The sequence below is a fragment of the Ictalurus furcatus genome, chromosome 22 (assembly GCF_023375685.1).
Source record: "Ictalurus furcatus strain D&B chromosome 22, Billie_1.0, whole genome shotgun sequence".
Taxonomy (NCBI): domain Eukaryota; kingdom Metazoa; phylum Chordata; class Actinopteri; order Siluriformes; family Ictaluridae; genus Ictalurus; species Ictalurus furcatus.
The window spans coordinates 17,421,796-17,444,931 of record NC_071276.1 but is presented as its reverse complement, the minus strand read 5'-3'; the positions used below and the strand labels follow the sequence as shown (position 1 = coordinate 17,444,931).

At 37.9% G+C, this 23,136-nt stretch overlaps 1 protein-coding gene across 1 annotated transcript in view; it reads right to left on the bottom strand.

The window, feature by feature from the left end:
• Positions 1-9,549: 9,549 nt before the first annotated feature.
• Positions 9,550-23,136, bottom strand: part of LOC128599314 (calcium-binding protein 7) — a 28,817-nt gene continuing 15,230 nt past the window's right edge. Inside the window, exons 2-5 of the mRNA XM_053610829.1 lie at positions 11,510-11,713; positions 10,814-10,926; positions 9,875-10,025; positions 9,550-9,680 (exon numbers count right to left, since the gene is read on the bottom strand). Coding sequence (XP_053466804.1) covers positions 9,550-9,680; positions 9,875-10,025; positions 10,814-10,926; positions 11,510-11,713 — 599 coding nt within the window. The remainder of the gene's footprint in view (positions 9,681-9,874; positions 10,026-10,813; positions 10,927-11,509; positions 11,714-23,136) is intronic.

Here is a 23,136-nt window from a genome sequence, read left to right as displayed (position 1 = left end):
AGGAATTGTGAATGAGGACTTTATTAAGATTAACGTTTGTTGAATGGCTCATGTGAGTCATTTATGTTTGTTTCTGTTGAAAGAAATATTTGTTTGAATCATTTTTGCTTTGATTATTTGCTAAGTTTTGTGATTATTGGTTAAGTTTATGTTCCTTTATGTTGACCTTTGACTAACGCTATGCTTAAGATGACTTAAGTCTTGCTCATACCTTCTAATAAATACATTGTTTACGAACTTTGAATTGAATTAATTATATTTCGACATAATTTTGCATGAGCATTTACACAAACATGTTGTTCCTAAAAATGTTGTATTTTTCATTCCTTTTGTTTTGGTACAAAGTGTTCGGTTGAATTCAGAGTAAACACATCAAATAGCACCATAGCCATGGTGAAGCATGGTGGTGGCGGCAGGAGCATCATGCTATGGGGCTGCTTCTGTTGAGCTGGGACTGGGGCTCTAGTCACAACAGATGAAATCACGGCTAGCTCCAAATACCAATCTACTTTGTCATGAAACCTGCAGGCTAACCCGGCAGTTAGATAGCTAAAGGTGAAGAAAAATGTCAACTTCCAGCACGATAACAACCCAAGGAACAAATCCAAGTCAACAAAGGAATGGTTTCAGAAGAAGAAGATCAATAATATGGAATGGCTCAGTCAGAGTCCTATCGAAAACCTGTAGCATGACTTGAAGAGGGCTGTGCAATTTGATGGCTCTGGAGCATTTTTGCACAGAACGGTGGAATAAAGTTGTTATTTTTTTTATCCTACATACACTAGGCTTGTTCAATCAGTAGCTTTGAGCTGGTGAAATCTTTCTAAAGTTATGCTAGTATTGGGAAAACCTTGGTCTGAAGATTCTTCAAGTACACAATTACCATCAGATTCTGAAAACCAACACTAGTCTCCTGGATCCTGACTCATTGTTACAGAATATCTAACACTATTGTTGTAATGTTGTTGCAGGAAACATGCTTTTTTGCTGCATAGTCCTATCTTTGATTATGTAAGCATCTTGCAGTTGAACTTGGAGTTTCACATTTTAATATTTTGCAAATCTATATAAATTTCATTAGTCCTGGAGGAGATCATAAACATAAGGTAGTCTTGTGTTGCACGGTATAAAAAATCACTATATTTATATAGTCTCAGATTCCGAGCCTGTTGCCGTTTGTTGTTTCTACACACATGAAGCCAGGTATTCGATTGGGATGAGTGAGGTTTCAGGTTTATTGTTTTCACAGGAGTCATTCAGGTTTCTCTGAATTGTATTGAGCACTCACTGAATTAACTTCGATATGGATCTGCTGTGCAGAGATTCTTTTATTTCTTTACAATAGGCTTTTTGTGCACTTGATCAAACTGGTCTGTACACCAAATTACTGCAATTTCCAAACAGTGTCATCATCATCATCATCATTTATTTATTTTATACATTTAGATTATTTTTTTGCGAGGGTAGTTTGTACTGTAAAAACTGGAATATGGATATATTTTACCATATTTATATACTAATAAGCTTAATGTAAGAAATATTACTCACATTTATGTATTTATTTATTTGTTTTTTCTTCCCCACATATTGATGCTTATTATTATTGAATCGTAAAAATATAGATGACTATTAAGTGTGCTTTCTGTGTGTTTTCTTTGTCTACTGCATGAATTATTACGTCTACATTTAAAAAATAATTATTTCATATATTGCATCTCTGGAACTGTACTACAATGATGAACACTGTTCTTCTAAAAGATTTTCCCTCTGTTGGTGTTTTGATGATGATGGAAAGCACTATTTCACACTTTGCTCCAATATCTCCCATAGGTGTACAACTGAGTCGAGATCTGGGTACTGTGAAGGCCATAGCATATCATTTTCATCCCCATGAAACCATTCAGTGAACCTTCATGCTCTGAGCCCTCGTGAGTTCATCCTGGAAGAGACCACGCCCATCAGGACAGAAATGTTTCATCATAGGAATAAGTTGATCAGTCTGAAGAACTTTGTATCGATTTGCAGTGAGTTTTTGCTTTAAGGAGACAAGTGGAGACAAACCATGCGAGAAAAATTAATAAATGCCCCCATAGTATAACAGAGACACTATGTTTTTTCTGTTACATGTGTCACCCTTTTATATATATACTCATGAATCACTTAAAACAGATGGTTTGTGTGGAAGCATTTGTCTAATCAAGAGTTTGAATGTATGAATTTAGGTGATATAGCAGATTGTAAGGCATGAGGACATTCTGTAATTATAATGACATCTGTGTATGTGATATAAATTCATGTGTATGTTATATTTTGCCTGATCCTCAGAATTGGATCTGTACATCAAACATTGAAAAGTTATGGGAAATTTGTGAGAGGTGCTGACTCTATAGCAAGTTGAGACTTGCTGTAACAAACTAACATTTCTCATGTTGTGTTATTACAAACGTGTATAGCACTGCATGAGGCCAGTTTGTCTGGCCTTCTTTTTATTCTTGTCAGATACAGCATTACAGGAAGACGCAGTAAACACACGTTACAGGCTGGACCCAACACGCACATATCACATATCAGATTAACCCAAGCTGAGAAACAGCATGTCAAGGTGCATCAATAAATATATGTATGGCAAAAAATAAATAAATAAATAAAATAAATTTTAAAAAATAATAAAAAAAAACATACATATAATCAAAAATAAGAAAAAATTTAATTGTAAACAATGAACAAAAATGAGTCTGTGTAGGACAAAATATATTTGAACAAATAATAAATTTTGGACATGTATACATATATAACCTACAAATAAACATTTATATAAAAGAAAACTCATTTATTATATACATATACAGTATATCTACAATAATCATTGATCCAATGACAATGTGAATTCATTAAACTTGTGTATCATAGTATTTTAAAGTGCAATAAGAAAATAAAATATCCCACTGGTCTTGTTCAGCTCTTGCACCTTGAAATCTCAGGTAGCTCACAGATTTTTACACAGTTGTCCATATATGCAGTATCTGCCTCAACAATCGATTATATATTGCTTCAGCGCATATGGAACACCAATGGAACAGATAACGCAATCCATGAAAAAACATGTATGTTCCAGAAATGCATCTCACATGAGATTTTTTGGAGGTGCCGTTATTCAAACATTTGCTCTAATGTACACGTAATCAAGATTTTACCTCACAGAAAACACACATTTACAATTTTACCTCACACTTTCACACCCAACATTCTCAGATCTTAACATTTTACCTCAGACAGTCACACAAAAACACACAAACTCACTATTTTACCTCACATATTCAGACACACCACTCATATTCACGATTTACCTCAGATGTTCACATAAAACACTCACACTCACATTTTTAGCTCAGACATTCTCACACAACACTCACAAATTCAACATTTTACCTCACACATTCACACAAAAAACATTCACATTCAACAATTTTACCCCACACATTCAAATTCATCATTTTACCTCAGACATTTCCACAAACTCACACATTTTGCCCCATTCACACACTCACATTCACCATTTTACCTCACATATTCACACAGAACATTCTTACATTGACCCTTTTTACCTCAGAATATAACATTCAAATTCACACAAAACTCTCACATTCACCATTATATCTTATTCACAATCTAACATTTACCATTGTACTTCTCACACAAAAAAGCATGTCATGAATTTTGGTGAGTGGGAGAGGATTTATGTGAATATGAAAGAGTTCTGTTCAATTTGACATCAGCTTGAGTGAGGTAAAATTAGTGAAGCTAGTTCTCTAGCTAGTGAAGCTAGTCCAAGAGCATAGCGTGTGTAACTATGAGGTAAAGTGGCAAGGTGAGATCATTTTTGCTTATGTTAGAGGTAAAGCAGTGACTGTCAGATCAGTGTGCGTGTATATTAGAACTGTAATTTGAACAATGTCCTAAACAGCACCTCATATACATAGACATGCACACGCTTTACTCGACCCACAGCTGATCTGTTTCTAAAACGATTGACATACATGCACCCCACACTCTCGGGTAAACATTCTTATTTCATGTAAGTCCAACATGTCTCTTTTATCTTTATGTAGTTCCACATGGAAATATGAACAGTGTTTTAGCTCACACACTAACACAATAGCAGATTAACACTGCGGTCCCCTTACCTTAACTCAACAGGTTCTGTTTGAAAATAAGTGATCATGCTCTTTAAGTATGTGTCTATTGCATATTTCAGCCAGACCAATCCTTCTGTTTTAATGTGTCATTATAGATATAACGTGTCAAGTAAACAGAAAGTTGGCTGCAAGGTCCAAATGTCTGTAGCTTTTTGACTTTCCAATTCTGCAGTCAGGATGTCATAGATACTGTTCATTGAGTGAAATCATGCATCAGATATTAAATGCTGTTAAATAAACTGGCTAGTTATGTTCAGGTTACATCATATAAATTTAAACAGCTAGCTTGCAAACAGTCCCATAAATTAAGATACTAATATTATAACTAGCTGGCATTACACTGATGGTTGTCATTGGAGTGGCTAAACATAATTAACTAAATAGCTACATAGCTTAGTAGCTACCTACTATTACTTCATTTATATATAGTATTAAGTAAAATAAGTTATACAACAGCGTTGTCAAATTCTCTAATCTGATTGGTCAGATGCTGTTGCATAATTTTTTAAGTAGTCCCGGCTTCAAATCGCAGGTTTATATTATTGCACTCATTCTAATGTTGTTGTTTCTATAGTAACATTCGATCTGAATTCACCTGGATTGTACTGTGGAAATTCTACATAAATTATGTCTAATAATAAACAAAGTTTAAAAAAAAATAATAATAAAGTTATGTTACTTAACCAAATATAATAGTGGATATTGTGAAGTTTTCTGTTAGGAGCTGTTTATTTAACATTTATGCAAGGAGTCTCCAGTTTCAGCGTTTTGTAACAGTCAGAAGTAAAGATCTCCTTTTTTTGCCTAAAGAAAGTCTTCATAAAGGAGAGCTTTGGAGTTCAAAGGTTTTGCGTTAGGTGGTAGCTCAGTGGTTAAGACCATGGATTTTTGCTCAGAAGGTCATGAGTTGAAATCCCAGCACCACCAAGTTGTCACAGCTGGCCCCTTGAGCAAGACCCTTAACCCTCAACTTCTTGATTGTATAAAAATGAGATAAATGTAAGTTACTCTGGATAAGGGTATCTACCAAATGCCATAAACGCAATGTAAATGAGTCACAAGCTGCAATCTTATTAACATCAAGAGGAAAAACGAAGGAACGACTCTTAATGAATCCGTCCAGGATTTTGGGCTCACAGACATTAACACAAAAGCCAAAGCCCCTTCGATTCACATGCGTTGAACATGAGTACAGCTAAAAGGTCTCATTTACCGACAAACATCACTGTGAAAAACCGTGAAAAACCATGCAAAACTATTTCGTGCAATTGCGAGTTCACCAATTCAAGTAGTTTTAAGCAAAAAAAGCACGAAAAACTCCACAAACTGCATCGCAAACTTTTTAAAAAGCCAGAGCAAAATCAAGCATTTTTGGCCGCAAAAAAAAAAAAACTCTATGAAATCCCATTAATAGCTGTTATAATGCAAATGAAGAAAAAACTATTGTTGGCAAGTTGCTGTTGTATAAGGGGAAACACTTTATGACATGCTGTAATAGGAAAATAACCAATTGACTCAATTAGAATAGTTATCATTACATGTTAATGTGAACGCACAATTTTTGACGTACAATATTGGATCCAAATGTTTGAGAAATATAGCTTTAGAAATTTGTACTGCAGATTTATTTCATAACTGATTAAATGGAACAGTTCTTGGTCTTGGATTCAGGCTTTTGGACCTTACTCTTTATGCAGCTGGTGGTTAATGAAACAGAAGTCTTCCCTGGACACTATGTTTAAACCCCAAACCAGTGTGGAGCATATTTTGTGTGTGTGTGTGTGTGAGAGAGAGAGAGAGAGAGAGAGAGAGAGATTTGGACTGCAGTGGTTTTACACTCCATATGCTGTCAGTGGGTCCCATTGCACAGAGCCTCAGAAAACATTCACAAACAAATCTGTGGGATTGAGTTTCACTATGAAATACAATGATGGACGCATACTATATACAGAAGAACAAAACAGAATTATTACACAGCATTAATCCCCTACCTCCCCCCCAGACAATATTCAAAACCTAGGACATGTGTCATCAGTAAACCCGGACAGTATACTACATCATGAATAACAAGGTGAATTTGTTCTGGTGGGTGTTTACTCACATGTAAAATGAAATATTCTGGAAAACAATCCAAAATATGAAGTAAATATATTGTAATATATTGTTTATATATTTATTTATTTATTTATTTATTTATTTATTTATTATCACTTTACATTTATATTTCAAAATATGGATAGACTATATTTGAGTGTATTTCCTCTATATTACATTGCGTCTGGACAGTCATAAAATTATTAAAATCATTTCCTGAAATCACAGTAAATTGTTGGTAAGATGCAATTAGTGCACTTATCTAGCTTCGCGTCATCTCTGAGACGACATGATCATGCATCAACAGTGCAAAGGTAGTTGTGGGTAACGACAGGAAACGATTACTGTACATACTGTAGGACTGACCAGCTGGGTTATGCATAGTGATTTGCAGATAGAATATTTAATGCTGTTGGTATTCTCATGATAAAAGTGATCATTTGACCAAAAATGAAATGTTGAAAAGTTCACCAAAAACGTTGTTGTTGTTGTTGTTTGAAGCTTGCTTGCTTATGTTGTCACTATAAGTGTAATATTGCTAACAAGTAAAGAAAGCTTATAGCTTAGTTTAATTTTGTTAAAGTAAAACTAGTAGCTGGGCAGCACTTTGAAATAATCACACACTTGCCTCAAAAGACACGACATCATTTACGAGTTTACCGTAATCTTACATTTTATATATATATATATATATATATATATATATATATATATATATATATATATATATATATATATATATATAATTAAAATATAAGATAGATAGATTGATAGATAAACATTGTCAAGTTTTATTTTTGGATTACACATACACAAATATGATACATTTTTTTAATTAATTAATTCATATTAATGAAGAAATGAAAGCCATAAATGAATAAGACTAGCTAGTCAATTAGGACAAAAGAAATGGCACCCTATGAAAGTAGAAAGAGCATGGCAACTGATGCGCTGCAGTGGCTGAGCTGTATTACTGGAAGATTTAGCACACATCACATTTAGGAGGCGCTCTTTCACTATTTAATCGCCATTTTGTCATTGTCAGCATTTTCAGAGTTTTGTGGGCATCACTAGCTGCAAATAAGCCATCATGGATGCGCTTGGTATTTTACGTATGATTGGCATTCATCAATATACGCAAAGTGAGTACGAAGAAAATCAATGTTACAGATACTTTAATAAATCTGGCAAGAATTTTTTTTTTTTTTTTTAGTATAGTTTGGCTTATGAAAACATTCTACAGTACATCTTTACTAAAAGATTGAGAAATTTTGGGCCATGTCAACCTCAGCGACACAATAATATACTGTAAGTAAGAAAGTGATTCGGCTTCACGATGGACTGTTTTGTCAGTTTGTACATTTTTTTAAAATTTTTTTTATTATTTTTTTTTTATAACTAACAGATAGGCAAGTCTGTCTGAGAGAGTAAACAACTTGAATTGATTCGAAACAAGTGTGTGATGATTTAAACACAGGCTGTACCAAGGCTAAACTGGTAGCTACTGTATACGTCTCCATTACTTGTAAGCAACACTAACCTCATAGCTTTAGGCAGTGCAAAACTTCAATCTTAGAGCACAAATCTTTTAAATTTCACTTCTGGCCAAACATAAAGAGTGTCTCTTGAACCAGACATGCTTTTTATTTATTTATTTATTTTCCAGAAACGGAGAACCTGCAGTTAACGTCTCTTGAGATTGTGATTTCTTTTATTGTGTGTGTGTGTGTGTATATATATATATAGATACATTTGTAAGTGCAAGAGAAGATGTACACACTCTTAAAGCATTCTATATCCTGCTGCTTTCACGTCTTGGTCAGATCAAACATATTGCTGTTCACCTTGAAGTCCTGAGCTTGACCTTGATCTTTCATCTTTCTGTTCACCTTATATTTTCTTTGTGTTATTTTGGGAACATGTACACTGTTTTCGTCTTTTAAAGTCAGTGTTAACGTGGGATATAAACGGAAAAACAATTTACTAAAGATTTGCAATGCTTTCCATCTGACGTGGGTGTGTCAGACTGCGTAATGTTAGGTAGTGGCATCGCGTCGGGAAAAGTCGGTGCTAGAAAATCTGGTAGGTATGATAAAGACAAACGTTTATCGTTGTGCGTGTATTTTCTATGTATTATTTTTAGGGACTCGTTTTTTCACGTGGCTTCGCCAATTCCAAGTCCAATTTTAAAAAAAAAACTAAATTGATTATAATTGATCAAAATTATCTTTACTGTGCAATTATTTAGCTGCATCACATTGACGTCACCCTTGGGACTAGATAATTAACTTCCTGCTGTTCTAACCCTTCTTCCTACGGGGGGGGGGGGGGGGGGGGTCAGGTAACTTCCTACCGGAGATGGAGACACAACATTACTGGACGTCACCTACTTCCAAACCGATTCGACCAGAAATAATTGTCAAGACCAACGGAGACATTCGAGTCTAAATACACCACAGGAGCTACAGCCAATATTGAAGGAGCTAGTCATACAAAGATGTTAGATCTCAAGGGTCGTCAACTTCTGGTTCCCAGTTCCAAAGAAATACAGAACCTCAATACATCACCACAACAACACTTCAGGGCTGTTGCGCCCCCCCCTTTGGCAGTGTGAAATATTACTACAGTGTGCTCAGTGCAACAGGTAAGAAAGCACGGAAACTGATAAACAACACGTAACACACACACACATTACAACATGAGCATATCCTGAACAGCCCTTGTAGTCATGCACATGGACCAACACGCTGTATAGAGGGTATATTTCCAATCTAAAGATGACATCCTCGACTCCTCCGCTGGCATACAGATAAAACGACAGATGCTATAAGACTACTGGAAGTCCATGCATCACTTCATCACTTCATGCACTGGAGGAGGAGGAGGAGGAGGAGGAGGAGGAGGAGGAGGAGGGTCATGGGTTGGAGGTTTCCATGCATCTTGGACATCAAGGCCAGTGAGAAAGTAGAGTTTCTTTAGTCGCATGACCTGATCAGGACGTGGATCCGAATCAAACACTTTTTTTTTTTTACTTTTTTTTTTTTCTCCTTCAGTTGTAGGTCTGTGTATAATAGATTCCATTCAGTACTTATTACAAATTTGCAATTGAATGAATTACAAATTGAATCACAGTACTGCCAGGTGGTTTAGTTGGACTCAGTTTGTCGCTTCTTGTGGCGGTGTATTTCGTTTTGTTTCGTTTACAGTGTTGCTTTCAGTCAGTGTAGAATGTTCTCGGGTTTGTGATTGAACGCCAACGTTATTTCATGCCACTGCGGAGCACCTGATTGGCCGCGATGAGCATAACACTGATGATGAAAGCGATGGCAAAGGCGCAGATCAGACTCTTCCTTACGCACGTCTGTTTCACCTGCTGTGTCGGACTCTCCGCTGAGTAGAGACAGTAAAGAAGGACGAAGACAAAAAGCAAAGGACAGAGTAGAGAAAATGACTACCGGGGTTTTCGAACAGTGGTGTGGGTTATAAACAGATGAACTCAGACAGAAATCACAAAATGTTCAAAGACAGAAATGTGGAATTCGCCTCAGCATCACATCAAGCAGCTCAGAAAAGAGGACTCTTACAGTCGATATCCACTTGGCAGTCCTCGGGGTTCTCGATGTGGTTCTCCTCCGTCATGATGATGGTCTCGATGTCTTTCATGGTCAGGTGATCGCAGAACGTCTCGTAAAGGAGACGCTTCAGCTCGTCCACGGTGAGCTTCTGCATGTCGCACTGTAAAACAAAAAGAAACAACCATTTTACTTCATAGGGTTACATGACAGCCGGATAAGCCCTTCGTAACAACTGACATCAGCTTAGATTTATACACTTTTCTTTTTCATGAAGGTTTTAACGTCAGTTGGATGTAATACCTGAGTCAAGTGACAGATTTTTGTTCACGTAAGGCTATTACAACACGTTCTGATCGGGTGTGCTGCTTCCTATTGCACATATCCATGTCTTACTAATAAGAGCTGTGAGAGAGCATGCAGATATTTTATTACATCCGTGAAATGGTACAGAAGCACAGCTGTCTCACACACACACACACATACAGGCAGAGAGACCTTTAAACTCTCAGTGGACAGTTAAGTGTGGAGGACCTTCTGCTTCAGAGGGTCTAGGGCTTTGCTCAAGGACATTACAGCACAGAGCTGTGACAGGAAACTTTAAGCAGATCCGTTAAGCCATTTCAAACCTGCTGCTTGACCTTAAGAAGATAACTCCGACTCTGTGAGAGTGTGTGCCCAGAAATAAAATTATTAAAATACATGAAAACAGTCGTGGATGCAAATACGAGGCACCCCTTTATTTGACTGCTTGATGAATGCCAAATTGCGGAGTAAGTGTGAGGGCGGATACATTCCTGATTTGGATTGTGTGTGTGTGTGTGTGTGTGAGAGAGAGAGAGAGAGAGAGAGAGAGAGAGACACACACACACACACACACACACACATATGAGCGGAACTGTGATTAAAACTGTGCCTTGTGTCAGTTTTAATAAGACACTTAGTAATTACCTTCCAGAACACGGAGTCGAAATCTGTGCCGTTGAACTTGTCAGGCATCCCGGCCGTGGAGATCTTTGGCCCCAGGAGTGTCACAAACTCCTCAAAGTCCACTTGGCCGTCTCCTTAAAGAGAGAGAGAGTGAATGAGACCGAGAGAGAGAGAGACGAAGAGATGTTTGAGCAGAATTTAATTAAAAAATTGTTAATTGAATTCTCCTGGCACTAATTTTTAGCGTGTGGGTCGGACTTCTGCTCTACAACCTGCAGGACTGAAGGAATTAAAGGTGAAATGTGATTAAAGATGCGTTCAGCATTTGCGCATGTAAATGTTTGCGTGGGGTTTGTTTATACGTAGGAAGAGCGGAATAATAAAATGACATCCTAAAGTGCATGACGTCTGGAAACAGGATAAAAAAAAACATTTACGAACATTTTCGGATTAGATCTGTCAACATGTGAAAACATCATTTGTAAAGTAATTACCCGCATAGATTTTCACCAGACTACTTTATTTACTTTTACTCCAGTCATTTTGACTTTCACATTTATGTGAATTATGACTAGTAGCAGTACTTTTACTACAAAATCAATGTCGTATGTACTCTTTCCAACCTCTTGCCTGATTATAAATGGGAAGAACTTAACGGACATTTCATTTACTGTAGTGTAATAGGACGTTTTTGGTCGTGTTTGTTGTTGTCCTCACCGTCCATGTCCAGTCTCTGGATGATGACCTCCAGTTCCACCTCGTTGGGCATATACCCCAGAGAGCGCATGGCCATGCCCAGCTCCTGCTTAGAGATAAAGCCGTTCCCATCACGATCAAACACCTTAAACGCTTCCCGAATCTCTGAGGAGACAAAAAGCACAGAGACAAAAAAAAAAAAAAAAGAAGAGTAAATATGAGTGTCTAAACGGTATGATGTTTAATATCGGTTGTAAGAGATGTTAAAATGAGAGACAGATATTAAAATCACATGACACAGTGATTCGAAAATATTACCATTCTATACGGTATGTATATATTCTCATTTAATTTGCACTTTTTCTTAAAATAGTCACACAGTATATGCATTACGGATCGTCGTCTACTCGCAAGTCATATTTTCGGGATAGTAATTAGGAAATATGTGGCTTTCATGAAGTACGTGTCCGCCCCAAGCGGTTTTAACATATGGAATTGTTTTTTTTGGGGGGGGGTTTCGTGTACAGTGCCCTCCACTGATATTGGCACCCTCTGTAAATATGAGTAAAGAACGTTGTGAAAAATTTGTCTTTTATTGTTTAAACTTTTTTTGAATGAAAAAAAATTCGCAAAAATACTCTGCTCTCATAGATATCAATCAATTGCAAACACCTGGATAAACCCGTGTTGTGTTTGTGAAAAAAAAATTTAACAAAAGATCGAAAGGATACGCCTTTCAGAAAAGACTAAATAAACATGTCCTGACAGAAAACATCGCCATAGCAACAGTTAGACTAGTTTTTTAATGCAGTTATGTGTAGCGTCCTCTATACAAGTCCCTCTGTAGGGTTTTACACAGGCCTGAAGGTGGCCTGCTGACCAATCAGAACCGAGCATTCAGCAGCACTGTGGTATATTAATAATTTATCCATCCATCTTCTATACCGCTTATCCTTTTCAGGGTCACGGGGAAACCTGGAGACTATCCCAGGGATCATCGGGCACAAGGTGGGGTACACCCTTGACAGGGTGCCAATCCATCACAGGGCACAATCACATACACACTCACACACCCATTCATACACTACGGACACTTTAGACACGGTAGGCTGATTGGCGTGACACTTTAGACACGCCAATCAGCCTACCGTGCATGTCTTTGGACTGGGGGAGGAAACCGGAGTACCCGGAGGAAACCCCCGCAGCACGGGGAGAACATGCAAACTCCACACACGCAGGGGCACGGTGGGAATCGAACCCCCGACCCTGGAGGTGTGAGGCGAACGTGCTAACCACTAAGCCAGTGTGCGCCCTATTAATAATTTATGTTTCTTAAAAACAAAAGTAACAATAAACTATAATAATTAATGAAAAGAAGTATTTGGAGAAGAAGCGCCATTTGGAATATCCATAAACGTGATCAGAAGTTTAATGAATAAAATATCAGCGTGCAACGGTTTCAAAATCAACCTGATTAACCTAAGGCGTTGGATTTTGGACAGAGAAATGAACTCGACTGTCTTGCTTTATTTCCCTCGATGTGTTTTTTCTTCTTCTTTTTCAGGTCTCAGTGATTGTATCATCAGTTATTGGTATAGAAAAGCCGCAGTGTTTAGATTTGACCCGGCTGTCTCTACAATAGTGCTGTTTTCATATCCGTCCATGTTCCCGCACCCATCCGTCTTCTATATGAAACGCTCTCAGTGACATTTGTACAAATTCATACAGAAGCGACCGTAAACGGACGCAGCCTCAGCACGTATACGGTACATACTCGCACTCATAACACTGGAAATCCCACCTCCGTGCCTGCTGTACAAATGGTCTGATAAACGGAATATTTCAAATAGAACTGACAGCTTTTGTTTTGTGCTAAAGACTGTGTGAATAGTGTCAGTGTGCAAGATAAAAAAAAATTGTGCAACATAAAAAAAAAAAATTTTAAAAAAAGGAGGTTTAGAAAAAAAAACCTGCAACAAAAGTAGTCTCAGTCATATGTAGTTTAGGACTCTTTGTTGTGATACGGTCTTAAGAATGCAATAATGTGTGTATTATAGTTCAATTATTATGCATAATTATGCATTTCTCATTGCTTTGAGATTCTGAGACATACTTTCAAGAAGATTTAATCAAATATTATATAGGAATAACGGTTTTATTTATTTATTTATTTATTTTTTTCTTCAAATGGCAGAAATGCTCTTTTAATACCTGCCTTTCAGTCGCATTCATATTTGTTTCCAAATGATTTTAAGGCTCCATGAAATGCAAATGCACATGCTAAATTGATCTTTATGTGGAGACACCATATGGCAAATTCATAACAATTTGCATGTCTCATGTCACATACTGCACATTATAAAGGTTAAGGCTAGGGTTAAAGGAGCAGTTTGTGCTTATATTAAAATAAATAAATAAATAAATAAATAAAACAAATGAAACATAATCACAATAAAATAAAACAGTTCGTTATTACATTATAACATACTGCACATATATATTAAAGACTTAAATAAATAAATAAATCAGGTTTGGGCTAAAATTGGGTTTTTCTGCCTATAACTTACTTTGATACCTCAGCTTTAAGAAATAATTCATATATTTCTGCCTAAAGATGGCTAAATCCTTGCTAGCCACAGTATGTGAATACATTAGATTAGGCGTATGTCCATTTAGCCCTGGCATGTAGATATCCAACAACTTGATCAAAGTGTGACATTCACTGTGTGAGCAAATCTCATTTAGCCAGCAAGGATTTTCTGTCTTGGACATCAATACATTTCTGCCTGAAGCTGTGTTAAACTGTTCTAGCTTTTCCTCACACAGCGAATGCCATCCTTTTGATCAAGTTGTTGGATCGATACAGTATGTTCCATATTGAAACAGATATGAGCTTGATCAATGCAGTTTGTGATCCGATACCAGCTGTCAAAAACGGCCGCATTGCCAGAATCAAACCTTTAAATGCAAGCTGGTCCTTTTTTCACGTTTGGATACGAGCAGATTTTAAAATGCTACAGTAGAACTTTACTCGTGATTGAGATACACTACATGGCCAAAAGTATGTGGACACCTGACCATCACATCTATATGTGGTTCTTCCCCAAACGGTTGCCAAAAAGTTGGAAGCACACAACTGTATAGAATGTCTTCGTATGCTAGAGCATTACAAATTCCATTCACTGAAACTAAGAGGCTCAAACCTGTTCCAGCATGACGATGCACAAAGCGAGCTCCATGAAGACATGGTTTGCCAAAGTTGGAGTGGAAGAACTCGAGTGTCCTGCACAGAGCCCTGACCTCAACCCCACTGGACCTTTCAACCTTTGGGATGAACTGGAACACCGACTGCACCCCAGTCCTCCTCACCTAACATCATTGCCTGACTACATGGTACAAAATTACGAAATATTATCATATGCGTCATGTGTTTTCCCAAGCCATCATTAATATAGGTATAAATGTACAACAATATGACGTCTGCGTGTCATCGTATTTGTGTGACAAAAGGGGAATCCTGTCTGAGTGTCTGATATAAACGAAACAAAAGAAGTGCATAGTAGAAATGACTCCATCATGGTGATTATTATCTCTCGGTAGAAAAAGGGGCCGTGTAGGTCTCGCCGGAGGCAAAAGTACTGAAATAGATTTTAAACATAGAGAGTGTGAATAGAGGGAATGATGGTGTGTGTGTGTGGGTAGAACTTAGATCAAAGAAAACGAATTAATCTTTCACTGGCCTCCAATTTTCTTTCTGTGAGCCCTTTATACAGAATTTAAATCGACAAAGAGACCATAGTTAGTCTTAATCTGTGCTCAAGAAGAGACATAGAGGGGAGGGGGAATCCTCTGCCCCCTATTCTACAGACTGAATGGAGTTGGGATGAACATTTTTATCCCTTACTGTTGTATTAGCTTTCTGTATCCTAAGATATGAAGAACACAGAAACGTGAAGACAGCATGGTCTCGTCTTTAAGCGTCGAAACGACGTCAAGATTATAGCTGCATGGTTGGGACTGACTATAGGCAGTTCCTTAAAGTCCGGGATTATTATTCAGTTATTTTAATATTATGAATTATTCAATAACTGCAATGAGCGTAAAATGAGATGTGTGCAGCTATGAGAGTGAGGAATGTCAGTCTGGACCTGCCCACGGCTCCTGGGAGTTTAAGGGATTAACAGGTTTCTTAAGAATGCATATGTTTTAATTGCAGTTAATTGAATAACACCTTACTGAATCCCTTTATAACATATCAGCACACATGTTGCCTTGTAATGCCTTGCTTAAAGATGCAATAGGGGATTTTTTTTTTTTTTAGTTTTCATTCCATACTTCCGTACAGATAACCTGGAAGATATATACGTGATGAATAAAAAAACAGCAGATTAAGGCGTTGCCAACGAGCATGTACAATGTTTTTATCTACTTTGTTTAATTGGGGGTTTTTTTATCTACTTTTAGAACTTGTGTGAAAATCGGATGATGTTTTAGGTCGTATTTATGCAGATATAGGCCCTATAGAAAATTCTAAAGGGTTCACAAACTGTATATCACAGCGACTTCGATTAGATCGGGTGTTGATTATTTTTCTGTAACTGCAGCTCTGACAATAGCTCCAAATCACAGGTTTATATTAAATGCGTTCGTTGTAATACGTTATCGTTTCTATCCCACCAACTTACATAGGGACCTCTATGATGGATAGAAGTCTTCTATGGAAGGTAAAGCTTTCTGTAAGGAGACTTTTCTTTAGCATTTATGGAAGGAGGCTCCAGTCACAGGAGGTAAAGCTGTAAATTTGAAAACATGGCAAAGTTGTACGAGTTTACGCGTTGTGGTTTCTCAGTAACATGACAAGCTGTGGTTTGTTTTTGTTTTTTTGTTTTTTTTGTTAATCTTATTACCTTCAAGAGAGACCAAAAAAAAAAAGAGGCTGGTGAGGGAATAGCTGTTTATAGCCACTATAACGTAAGTGATAACAGATAACTTGTTTCACGGACATTCCGCAACAATAAATGTAACTATAAATGAATAAAAAGTACACAGTGTCCTCCTTACATACATTTCAGGACGTGCGCGTTGTGGAAAATAACCCACTTCAGCGTGGTAACAGTAACTACACTTCGAGTCAGACACCACACCTCACCATTGATTGCTTTCCTAAAACAGCATGCCTCCTAGAGGTTTATTCCCTACTCGATGTCTACTTTTCTACTCATATGCTTCATCAGGAGCATTTTTCAGATAGCATGTGTGTGTGTATGAAATGTTTGTATTGCATTACCTTGAAAGACATACGTAAGTACAGCAACACCATTTTCCCCGAGGTACAATTTAAATGTGCCCTCAGAGGTACAATTATTGTGTACCTTATTGATATTTCTTTAATTAAACCAACAAAAAAAAAAAGACCTACCCTAGAGGCTACCAGCTTGATGATAAGCATATTTACCTTAGTATTTATTTATTTATTTATTTATTTACTTATTTTCGTTCTGAGCGGTCACAACGACAGCATAGGAGACTCGGATCATCCAGCTCAATAAATATCTCAGCTTGTCATCATGCTGCATACAAATGAGTCTCTGGCTCCAGGTCCAGAATCTCCTCTGAATATCCTTGCCGGCTTTGTCTCTCTCTTTTGTTGTTTATATTGACGTCTTGGCTCTAGTTCAATTTCATCTCTTTTAAATGGAAAGCTTCGGCTGCTCCTGATACGCACTCACGCTGTGTTGGATGTGTGAAGGTGTGCTCACACTTCAAAGATATAGCGATTCCCGCCGTGACTTCAAGTGAGACCGACATGAAAGTGACCCTTCGGAGAGCACCTCTGCGCGGGGTTAAATGGATTCCTTATGCTATACGCCCCTATATATAGTAGATGCAAGCGCACGCTCATGAGCATGCAATCGAAATTTGGAATCGAAATCATGCTACTCATAAATCTTCCGACAGGAAACTACAAAAGCTTCATCAAGCAAGTTAAATGGTGTTTAACACTGCCAATATGCGCACATACATCACCATGACGGCGACCGTTATTCATTCTGTCCATGGTTTCATTATTATACGTGTGATCTGAGAGCTGCAGGATTTCCCACACACACTAGATCTCCAGTCCACATTTGTGCACTTTCATACTAGCTCTTTATATAACACTCTCCAAGAAGGGAAAAAAAAAAAAAAAAAATCAATGCTCGCAAAAGCACGCTTAACCCCGTGTGTGCGTTCTGCACTTTATTTTTAAACCTCCATGGTAAACTCAGTCCCATCTTGCATTCTGCACAGACCTTTTATTATATATTTTAACAAGTCTCGAAAGTCTGCAAATGGAGTTAAGCGCAGCACTGTTTCAGAACGATTCTCCCCTCGCTTCACTCTCTGCCCCTGAGCAAGAATCATTTTGTGGGGAAGAGTGAACAGAAACATGTTTTTTTATTATTTATTTTTTTCTCGCCAGGAGGCTCAAGAAAGGTATCTGCTCAGGATAACCAGTTATACAACAGTCACCAATCAGTTATCTTTTTTTTTTTTTTGCAAAACACTAATAGAAGATGGCCTAATGATTCCATTAACCATTAAAATCATTAGATACTGATGGGAAACCTCCATTTTGTTTTTAGCCATGACTTAGCGTTTTTACCTGTGGCTGATCGCCAGCTTTGTAAAAGCAAGTCAACTCTCCTAAATTAATCTAGGCTACTAAATCAAGTCCTCTACATTATATACAAGAGTCTCTTGGAGTCAATTTTGCTTTGCTAACCTGTCCAAAATGTCTTGCAAGTAAATACGCTAAAACATCAATCTATCTACTTAAACAAAAAATAAATATCAAAAATAAAAAAATAAATTGTTTGTTTGATTTATGTTATGTGCTAGACTTCATGTTAGCTGTTAGCAGATAAGCCTCAGAAGCCATCTGTACTAGCTACAAACACTCTCCTGCGACACCATTGATTGCTGCTACTTACTTCCAAGCTTTAATTTTCTTCCCAACATCTCTACACACATTAAAAGAGATGAGGATAACAAGAAACCATGGTTATACGTATTTCTTCCATTTTTTTTTTTGAGTCAAGCAGTATGTAGGTACTGTACTATTTGTAGGTAGGAATAAAGTTGTGAGTGGGGCATCCATCCATCCATCCATCCATCCATCCATCCATCGATTTTCTGTACTGCTTATCCTATACAGGGTCACACGGGGCCAACCCATCACAGGGCACAATCGCACACACAGTCACACACACTCATTTTCTGGTAGAGAGCAGAATTCATGTTTCCATCATGTACTGCAAGTTGTCAAGGCCCTGAAGCAGCAAAGCATCCCCACACCATCACACTTCCTCCACCATTCTTGACCATAGGTATGATGTTCTTTTTGTGGAATTCTGTGTTTGGTTTACGCCAGATGTAACGGGACCCCTGTCTTCCAAACAGTTCCACTTTTGACTCATCAGTCCACAGAACATTCTCCCAAAAGGTTTGAGGATCATCAAGGTGTGTTTTGGCAGAATTCAGACGAGCCTTAATGTTCTTCTGGATTAGCAGTGGTTTTCACCTCGCCACTCTTCCATGGATGCCCTTGGAGGAATTTGGGAAGGTCGGCCACTTCTGGGAACGTTCACTACTGTGCAGAGTTTTTTCAATTTGGAGATAATGGCTCTCACTGTGGTTCTTTGGAGTCCCAGAGCCTTTGAAATAGCTTTGTAACCCTTCCCAGATCGATATCTGATCACCTTCTTCCTCATCATTTCTAGAATTTCTTTCAATTTTGCCATAGTGTGTTACTGAGTAAAACCTTTAATCAACTTCATTCTGTTGTAAAAGTTCTATTTAAGTGTTGATTTGATTGAACAGGGTTTGCAGTAATCAGACCTGGTTGTGTCTAATCCAGCTGAACCTCATTATGAATGCAGTTTCATAGATTTGGGGAATTAGTAACTAGGGGGGCAAATACATTTTCACACAGGCCCAGTTTGTATTGGAGAACTTTTTGGCTTCAGTGAATAACATTATCATTTAACAACTGTATTTTGTGTTTAATCAGTTTGCCTTTGTTTTATCTTAGATTTTGTTTTCATTTCTGAAACAATTTAGTATGAAATATACACAAAAACAGAAAAATTCAGGATGGGGGCAAATACATTTTCACAGCACTGTAGTATACAGTTATAGAAGGGAAATTATTTAAATCTGTCATCACCCAGATGAGGACGGGTTCTCTTTTGAGTCCGGTTCCTCTCAACGTTTCTTCCTTACTCCCTGTCGTCTCAGGGAGTTTTTCCTCGCCACCGTCACCTCTGGCTTGCTCAATAGGGCCAAATTTATAAAAGTAAAATTTATATCCAGAATTTATATAGACCAGCAAAGCTTCTTTGTGGCACTGTCCATGGTAGATGGCACTGAAGTTCACTTTGTAAAGTTGTATCCCTATACAATAGGCTAATTTTGCACCAGCTACTTTATTTCTTTATTTATTGACCTTTTTTTAACAGCTCAGCTACAGTAAAGCTCTCCTTTAGAGCAATGGAAGTACGCTGCAAACTACAGTGCAACAATACGAACCTACCCCTCTCCACTGAGTTCGGGAAGATAGTTCGAATGAACAAACAAGTATCTGAAAGAAAGAAAATAACAGTTTAACGACAAAATAGTTGTTTCACTAATGAGCTAATCTGCGAGGCTAGTACAAAACAGCGTAACAAGTCAAAAGACAGGCAAGAGAACCAAGAGCCTCCTTTCTCTCGGCACTTCCGGGTCTTTATACAGACTAGTTGAGTCCTGATTGGTTCCTTAACGGGGCGTCGTCACGTTAACTAATGATGATTGATGTGATGAATGACCAATCACAAAACCTAAGAATCAAGACACATGGACGTTCTCGCTGTGGTTGCTTCAATTCAATTCAATTCAATTTTATTTGTATAGCGCTTTTTACAATAGACATTGTCTCAAAGCAGCTTTACAGAAATATCAACATGGTATACAGATATTAAAGGTGCGAATTTATCCCAACTGAGCAAGCCACTGAGTGGCGACGGTGGCAAGGAAAAACTCCCTAAGATGTTTTAAGAGGAAGAAACCTTGAGAGGAACCCGACTCAGAAGGGAACCCGTCCTCATCTGGGTAACAACAGATAGTGTGAAAAAGTTCATTATGGATTTATATGAAGTCTGTATGGCCTTAGGAGCAGCCGTAGTCCCAGCAGTCTGGAATTAGAGAAGATTTGAGCTCCATCCAGAGGCAGAAAGGATCTGGATCTCTAGTATCTCCATAAATTCATGTGGGGCTCAGCAGAAGGAGAGAGGGAGAAAAAAGATAATTATGACTGCGAAGTAGTAGAACAGAATCTAGTCAGGGTAGGCTTGAGTAAACAAATACGTTTTAAGCCTAGACTTAAACACTGAGACTGTGTCTGAGTCCCGAACACTAATAGGAAGACTGTTCCATAACTGTGGGGCTCTATAAGAGAAAGCTCTTCCCCCTGCTGTAGCCTTCACTATTCGAGGTACCGTCAAATAGCCTGCATCTTTTGATCTAAGTAGGCGTGGCGGATTATATAAAACCAAAAGGTCGCTTAGATATTGTGGCGCGAGACCATTTAGTGCTTTATAGGTTAATAAAAGTATTTTATAGTTAATGCGAGATTTTACTGGGAGCCAATGCAGTATTGATAATATCGGTGTGATATGGTCGTACCTTCTAGTTCTAGTTAGGACTCTAGCAGCTGCATTCTGGACTAACTGGAGCTTATTTATATTCCTACTGGAACATCCAGACAGTAAGGCATTACAGTAATGCTGGGACTACGGTTGCAGCGATGGTCTTAGGACTGCAATTAAAACATACAGTCTTGCACTCGGGTGTCCTTTAGTGAACAGTGGACTAGTTCAACAAACAGACTTCATGTAAAACCATAATGAACTTTCTTTTACTTTTACACTATCCGTCGTTACCCAGATGAGGACGGGTTCCCTTCTGAGTCTGGTTCCTCTCAAGGTTTCTTCCTCATATCATCTTAGGGAGTTTTTCCTCACCACCATCACCATCGGCTCGCTCAATAGGGATAAATTCACACACTTAAAATCCCTATCCTGTGTTTATACGTTTCTGTAAAGCTGAATTGAGACAACGTCCGTTGTTAAAAGCGCTATACAAATCAAATTGAATCGAATCGAATTGACAGTAAGAATGACTGAGAGAAGGGAAGAAAAGACAATCAGAGGGGTTTTTTGTTTGTTTTCAGAGTTCGGATAGGTCAATTTAGCTGTAAGTAATAGGGCGTAACGCACAGAAATGGATTTTCAGTCTCGTCTACATCTGTATCTATTGCAGAACACACAATCGACAGTACCGAGTCATCAATATGATGCCGTCTCCACTGCTAACCGAAAATCAGATCTGACATGACGACACTCCTGGAAACGGCAAAGCTCACTGCAGAAAACTATAGACCAGGTAAAACCGGATAATAAGCGTCCTGAACATACAACATTTATTTCATATAATAAAAAAAAAATATGAATTGCCAGTGCAGGTTCTCTCTTTGTTTTACACGAGTGTTGGGGAGAACCAACTTGTCGCTCCTTGATGATCTTGGTATCTTGAATTTGTGAAGGGGGAAAAAAAAAAAAAAAAAAAAAACCCTGGCAATAATCTTCTTAACATGAATCTTTCTTAGCTGTAACTGTTGTATAATTTGTAGTATATATTATAACAGCAAGACCTTGTCGTCGCTCTATTGTGTGACTCGGCGAGCACGGCTGAGATCTGTGGTTTGGGAGCAGTGAATAAAGCGAGACCTTCTTTGTTAGCACACGTCCTCATAATTACATGATGACAGAAGCCTGACTTCGAGTGGAAAGCTGTCGTCTGTCAAAAAAAAAAAGACTCAAAAGAAGGATGAAAAACTTCTCTGAACATCTCGTTGGGGCTGACAGACAGCGAGAGGAGATGGAGAGAGAGAGAGAACGAGAGGATGTGAGGAGTCAAAGCTGCCATCTGCCATCTTTATTATTTTGACTCTGAGGACTGATCATTCTCATGAGTAATCCAATTACTAGCGAATTTGATACATTTTTAAAAGCTGGCTACAAACTAGCCTTCATATTTGTTATGCATAGCTGTTGTGGGTTTTTTTTTCTTTTCTTTTTTTATATTCGGAAGAAAGATCTTTTTTTAATATGCACCCAGTGATGCTCTTCGTCCTCTGAGTCACGCCATGAAAGCATCCGTCTGTTGACCTTAATGTGATTGACAAGGTTTGATTACTGAAAGCAGAGAGTCATGTAGGGTGTGACACCATTGTGACTAAACAGAGATGTGAATGACTAAGCAAAAAGAGCATCAAATAATTTGTGTGTGTGTGAGACTACTGTCCGAGTCGTGAGTTTCTATATAATTCTGACCAATCAAGTTTGAGAATTCGACAATACGGTGGTACAGTGTTCATTAGCTGAGTCACTAATGAACTCACACCTGAGTATAAAGACGTGAACAAACATTAAGCAGAGCTAATGGAGGACATTTAGACTTCATGTATAAACCATAATGAACTTTCTTTTACTCTCACACTATCCGATGTGACCCAGGTGACGACGGGTTCCCTTCTGAGTCTGGTTCCTCTCAAGGTTTCTTCCTCA